At 60.8% G+C, this 6,457-nt stretch overlaps 1 protein-coding gene across 1 annotated transcript; it reads right to left on the reverse strand.

Annotated features, from left to right (window-relative positions):
• Positions 1-630: 630 nt before the first annotated feature.
• LOC133339352 (uncharacterized) lies at positions 631-6,012 on the reverse strand. The gene is made up of 2 exons (XM_061547477.1): positions 5,023-6,012; positions 631-1,205 (listed from the first exon to the last, which is right to left on the reverse strand). Exons 1-2 carry the CDS (start codon positions 5,995-5,997, stop codon positions 1,191-1,193), a joined length of 990 nt encoding a protein of 329 aa, XP_061403461.1. The 5' UTR covers positions 5,998-6,012; the 3' UTR covers positions 631-1,190.
• Between the last annotated feature and the right edge of the window lie 445 nt (positions 6,013-6,457).

Raw genomic sequence — 6,457 nt, forward strand, 5'->3', positions numbered from 1 at the left:
GTACCTGAGCAGCGCGCCTGGTCGGGGTCCACATTCCAATCGGACTTCCTCACGACTCCTGGGTGCTGAGAGATCCATCGGCTGAGGTACAGGATGTCTGAACAGGCGCAGTTGGCCGGAGAATAATCATCTTATACATTGTGTAGATTTATATTAGCATCACCACAACGATCACGATTCTGTGACAGGTGCAGAAAGTTTGAACGCCTCCAACTCAGTAGTCGTTTGCAGGAGGTCATGCGTTCGATCCCGAACCTGACGTCTTCTGTATATTTGGAGTTTGAGTGTCTCTCTGCCCATGGTCACGTGTTTATTTAATCGGGTCCTCCCGTTTTCCCTCCACCATTATAATCAAAGTCACACGTTTAAAGCATTTGGATACTGCTATGAATATCCAGGTGAAGATGATATCAGCCACTTCGTTCAGTTGTCACAGCCGATGCCCTTCTGAACAAGGATCTACAGTATATAGCTTTACCTGATTTATTTTTCGTCTACAGGTCTATCCGAGTCTCTGGGTCTCTTTTGGTCTATGGTTCTCTATGATATATGGGTCTCTATTGGTCTCTTGGGCTTTCAATCGATTTGTACGAGTGTTGTATCGTAGACGGAGGTACTCGGAGACGGAGGTTGAGTTAGGGGCTTCCGCCAGGGTTTATTAACACTTATCACTATCCCTGGTTCCCTCTTTACCCCTTCCACTATCCCCGTTCCTCCAGTGACCCCGCTTACGTTACGGGGTCTCCCTTATATACCCTCGGAGGGGTGATGTCGCGTGCACTGCCCAGCGCGTGCGACCCCACGTCCCGTGAGGTCACCGCACCTGACAGCGCACACGACGCCACCACTCTCCACTACTCCTCTACATCACCCCCCCCCGTAAAAAAAAACAGCCGACCCGGCTGCAATCAACCTTAGGGCAGCACGGCCCTTCAAGCAGAACAGTAACAACAAAAAAACAAAACAAATAGAGCCCGAAGGCCTCATCCGCCGGATAGCGCCGAACGGGCGCCAGGGGCTAGGCCCGCTGAACGGCCATCAGGGCCGTCACCGGAGCCGCACCCCCCTCGAGCGGGTATGCGCTGCTGGCCCGCTCCCTCGTGCGGTGTCCGCCACCCGTGCAGGTGGGCCGTCAGCGGGCAACAGGCCCACCGCCGTGGCCTCCGGTGCCTGGGGGGTCTCTGTCGGCCTCACTCGGGAGGGGCCTGGGGGCACACACACAGGTCGGACGTCACCTCCGTCAACGAGACCCGGCCGGTCAGGCACGCCGGATACATCATCAGCCGGCCGCTCCGGAATTGGGGGTGGATCCCCCAGGGTAGATGGAACATAACGTTTGAGCCGGGACGGGTGCACTATCCACTGCCTGCGACCGAATCGAATCCGGACGCATTGCGGCCGGCGGACCTCCACAACCTCCACGGGTCCCTGCCAAGGGCGATGCAATTTGGCCGATGTGCCAACGGGGACCTGGGGACAATGCAGCCACGCTTTTTGACCCGCTACCCACGGGAGGCCAGCTGCCTGGTGTTTTGGCAGCCGCTCATTAGCCGCCTGCCGGCTTGCGGAATTCTCGGCAGCGGCCTGTCGCGCCTCGCGCAGCCGGTCAAGTGCGACCTTCAAAGGGGTCGGCACCGACGACCCCTTCTTGGAGGAGCCAACGTCCATCTGGACGTGCACCGGGGGCTCCGGTTCCCTACCGTACATTAAATAAAAAGGCGAAAATCCCGTGGAGGCATGAGGGGCCAACCGATACGCCGCCAAGACCCCCGGGACGAACAGGTCCCAGTCTGACTGGGACGTGTTCACCTGGTGGCACAGCATGGACGTAAGGGTGCGGTTCAAGCGCTCTACCATCCCATCTGACTGGGGGTGGTAGGGCGAGGTGCGGATTTTCTTGGTGCCAAGGAGGTCACACACCTCCTTGAGCAACCTAGACGAGAAATTCCGCCCCTGGTCAGTCAACAATTGTTCCGGCGCGCCCTTGTCAAACACGTATCCCTGGACGAAGGCCTCGGTGATAGAAGAGGCCAACTGATCGACCAAAGGCCATGCCATGGGCCAACGTGTGAGGTACTCAACGCCCACCAAGAGGTATTTGTGGCCCCGTTGGGATGCAGGGAATGGCCCCAAAATGTCGAGCGCCACGAGCTCATTAACGCGAGAAACCCGGATGGACTGCAGCGGGGCCCGGTCCTGGACAACTGGGGCCTTCCTCCGCGCGCAGTCGTGGCAACCCTTCAAAATCAGTGCTACGTCACCCTCAACACCCGGCCAGTAATAGTCCCGCTTAAGGGTCAATAAGGTCTTGTGGTAGCCAAGGTGCATAAGCTTCTCGTGAATGGCTCGGGTTAATTTACCACGCAGGCTAGTGGGCACAACCACACAATAGCGTTCCAATTGGGCATCCCAACGCATGAGTAGTCCGTCATGCACGGCGATCGCCGGGGCAGCCGACGAAGCTAAGCTCCGGGCGTTATGTCCGACACGGCGCCGTAGCTTCAGCAGAGAGGAATCCTCCATCTGCAAGCCGGACCATACCTCCCGGGGAAGTCCAAGGCCGAAATCTGCGGTCGACGCCGCACCTGGAGGGGTGTCCGCCTCGGCCGACGCGACCAACTGGGCCGCGGCGTCCCCTGGGGCCTTGCAACGGCTAGAGCCCAGGGCGCAAGCACACCCGCCGCCTGCCGGCAATCGGGATAAACCGTCCGCATTTCCATGCTGTGTCCCCTTCCTATGGATTACATCAAAAGGGTAATCCTGGAGCACTTCGAGCCAGCGAGACAGCTGACCCGAGGGCTGACTAATCTTCAGCGAATATTGCAGGGCCGCGTGGTCGGTTCGGACCGTAAACAGCCTACCGTACAAATATGGTCTATACAACTGAACAAAATAAACTATGGCCAAAAGCTCCCTCCGGGTCACACAATATCGCTGTTCCGTCGAGGACAGAACGCGACTGCCATAGGCTACCACCCTCTCAACCCCGTCGACCACCTGGGCCAGGACAGCCCCAATTCCCGTGTCGCTGGCATCGGTATCGAGCAGGAAGGGTTTCGTAAAATCCGGGTACCCCAAGGGCGGCGCATCCGCCAAGGCCGTGCGAAGCGCCGCAAAAGCCGCCTCCTCCTCCGCGCCCCAGTGAAACCTTTGTCCTTTGGCGGAAAGGGCGTGCAGTGGCTTCGCAATTGTCGCAAAATCGCGGACAAACCGGCGATAGTACGATGCGAATCCAACGAAGCTACGCACCTCCGCGACAGATGTGGGAGTCGGCCACGTCCGGACACAAGCCGTTTTATCCGGGTCCGTGGCGACACCTGACGTGCTAACAATGTGTCCCAAATACCTCACCGATGGTTGTAGCAAGTGGCATTTCTGGGGTTTGAATTTCAAGCCAGCAGCACGCACTTTGACGAACACCGCCTCAAGGCGTTGCAAGTGCTCGCCAAACGTACGGCCAAAAACAATAACGTCATCCAAGTAGATTAGACAAGACTCCCACTGCAGCCCCGCCAAGACCATCTCCATGAGACGCTGGAAGGTGGCCGGGGCCGAATGGAGACCCATAGGAAGCCGATTGAACTCGAACAACCCCTGGGGCGTGCGGAACGCTGTTTTGGGTCTAGAGGCCTCATCCAGTGGCAATTGCCAGAAGCCGGAGAGCAAATCTAAAGTCGAAAAGAACCGCGCGCCCGAGAGGGCGTCCAAGGAATCATCCATGCGAGGCAATGGATATGCATCAGCCACCGAGATCTTGTTCAATCTACGAAAATCGACGCAGAACCGGAGACTCCCGTCCCGTTTCTTGACTAGCACAATGGGGGCACCCCAAGGGCTAGTAGATGGGGAGATGATGTCCGCCGCCAACATTTCCTCGACAGCCGAGCGGACATGATCTTTTTCCGCTGGGCTAAAGCGGTGGGAATTAAGTCGAATGGGGGCCGCGTCGCCCGTGTCTATGTGGTGGTCCAAAAGAGTAGTGCGACCCAGATCAAACTTACTTTGGCTGAACACATCGGTGAACCGTTCGATGAGGTCGCGGAGTTGCCGACGTTCCCCGAAGGACAACGAGGCATTCTCGTCGCACAACGTGGCGATCCATGATGCGTCGGGGTCCCCCGTGCGCATCACGCCCGCCACGACCCCTCCATCCGGGGCAGCGCTCTCGGGTGGAGGAGCCGGGGTTGCGTGTGCCAGGACGGCGCCGGCCGGGACTATGACCGGCAAGGGTCCCGAATTGAGGACCTGCAAAAAAAGGTCCTGGCCCCCCGACACGGCTGTCAAGGCGCCCACCAACCCCTTCGTCCTTGAAAAGTAGCTTGACGGGGACAGGAGGATACCCGTCTCCGTGGAGCCCATTTCGAGCGGTTTGCGCAACCTAAGGGGTATCAGGATTTGTGACGCCGGTGGTACGGTCACCGGCACTTTATTCAAGGCCCGTACACCGGCGACCAAGGGAGACAGGACGGTAGGTGATTGTAGGAATTGCAGCCGCCTCCCTGACGGCATTTCCACACAGCCCTGGTCAACGAGAATTCGGATGGGCATCCTAGACAAAAAGTCGGTCCCCAAGAGGCATGGCACTGCCAAGGTCCTGGAGACCAAAATCGGCCCGGCCAACTCAATCTCGTCAACCCGAACCGACGCTACAACGTGGCCCAGGATGCCCAAACTGCCGCCGTTCGCGGCGACACAAGCCCCGCGAACCGGCCTTAATGGACCCACGCTGCGGGGTAGCAGCCCAAAAATGGCCTCAGAAATAATGGTGGCCGACGCCCCCGTATCCACCAGGAGGCGAACGTGCACCCCTTGCACATATCCTGCCACCGCTGAGGAGCCGGCAGCTGCCGCCACCATCCTATGCGCAAGCGCATCCCAGTGGCGGGTCTGTCTGGGCCATTGAGGGGGTGATGACGATGGTGCACCCGACCCTTCGAGGACAACCCCATGACGATGGGCCCTAGCCCCGCTAGATGCATGAGGTGAAGGGAGCGGCCGCGCAGATGATGCGTCGCGACTCGCCTGGGGCCCCGAACCCGATGCCAAGGAGGGTCTGGGAGAAGGTGGAGTCCCTTTTCCAAAGGCCCCCGGGGCATTCCGGCAGCCCCGCTCAATGTGGCCCCGCTGACCACAGCGGAAGCAGGCCACCGTGTCCGCCTCCTGTGGACGGGAAGGTCCCGGCCGCCCCCGCTGCTCCGGACGGCGACCACCCGTCCCCCTTCCTCGACGATCGGGCATCGCCAGGGCCGCGAGGGTGTCCCCCCCGTCCGGCGCCAGGATCCCCGCACACGCCGCCATCTGAGGCCGTTGGCGGAGGGAGAGGTGCGCCTGAATGTTTTCTGCGACCGCCAAGGATGTGATCTGCCGATCATTGTTGATCGACAGAGCAATTCCTAGCTCCCTTGCCAGGTCAAGCAGCTTCCCCAAGGCCATAGAATCAAGTGCCCTGCCGTACAGGTCAGGGTATGCAGCCTGCGCCAGGGCCAGGAGCGAGCAGCGGAAGGCCAGCGGCAGTTCCCCCTCCTCCCGCCGCCGCAATGAAAACTTTAGCTGCGCGGTGGACGGCGGCTCAAAAACGTTGGCCATTTGGATATAGGCCGCCGGGAGTGTAGCCCGATTGGCCGGATGGATGGACTTGAAGGCCTGCAGAGCCCTTTCGTCCAAGCAGGTCGGAAGCGCCGGCAAGGCCTCCTCCATGGACCAGCCGACCGACATGTATGCCGCGTCGAACCGGTCCTGGAAGGCCGACCAGTCGCCCCCTTGCGCGACAAACGGCGCAACGTCGGGTAACCTGCGCTGCCATTGGCCGCGCGGCGCCGCGAGGTGTGGAAGCCAAGCGGCACCTGCGGGCCACCCAGCGGACGCGACGTGTTGCGGCGGTGGCAGCATTGCGGCTCCCGCGGGCCACGCCGAAGACGCGGAAAGGTGCGGTGGTGCTGCGGCCCCCATGGGCCACGCCGTAGGCGCAGCGAATTGTGGCTGAGTTGCGGCCCCCATGGGCCACGCCGTAGGCGCAGCGAATTGTGGCTGAGTTGCGGCCCCCATGGGCCACGCCGTAGGCGCAGCGAATTGTGGCTGAGTTGCGGCCCCCATGGGCCACGCCGTAGGCGCAGCGAATTGTGGCTGAGTTGCGGCCCCCATGGGCCACTCCGTAGGCGCAGCGAATTGTGGCTGAGTTGCGGCCCCCTTGGGCCACGCCGTAGGCGCAGCGAATTGTGGCTGAGTTGCGGCCCCCATGGGCCACGCCGTAGGCGCAGCGAATTGTGGCTGAGTTGCGGCCCCCATGGGCCACGCCGTAGACGCAGCAAAGTGTGAAGGCGCCTGCGCTTTCGCGACCCACCGGTCAGCGGCGGCGTACGAAGCCACGGCGTCGTCCCGCGACGCGGCGAGGGACCACGGCGTTGCAGCCTCAACGGGCCACGCCGAAGACGCGGCGGTGTAATTCGGGCCTGCAGCG

Source organism: Lethenteron reissneri, unplaced genomic scaffold (genome assembly GCF_015708825.2).
Source record: "Lethenteron reissneri isolate LAM-NWPU_2019-01 unplaced genomic scaffold, ASM1570882v1 scaffold_1846, whole genome shotgun sequence".
Classification (NCBI taxonomy): domain Eukaryota; kingdom Metazoa; phylum Chordata; class Hyperoartia; order Petromyzontiformes; family Petromyzontidae; genus Lethenteron; species Lethenteron reissneri.

Bases quoted from the DNA above. Each gene is read 5' to 3' on its own strand.
- LOC133339352 (XM_061547477.1), bottom strand. From the start codon at position 5,997: ATGGGGGCCGCAACTCAGCCACAATTCGCTGCGCCTACGGCGTGGCCC.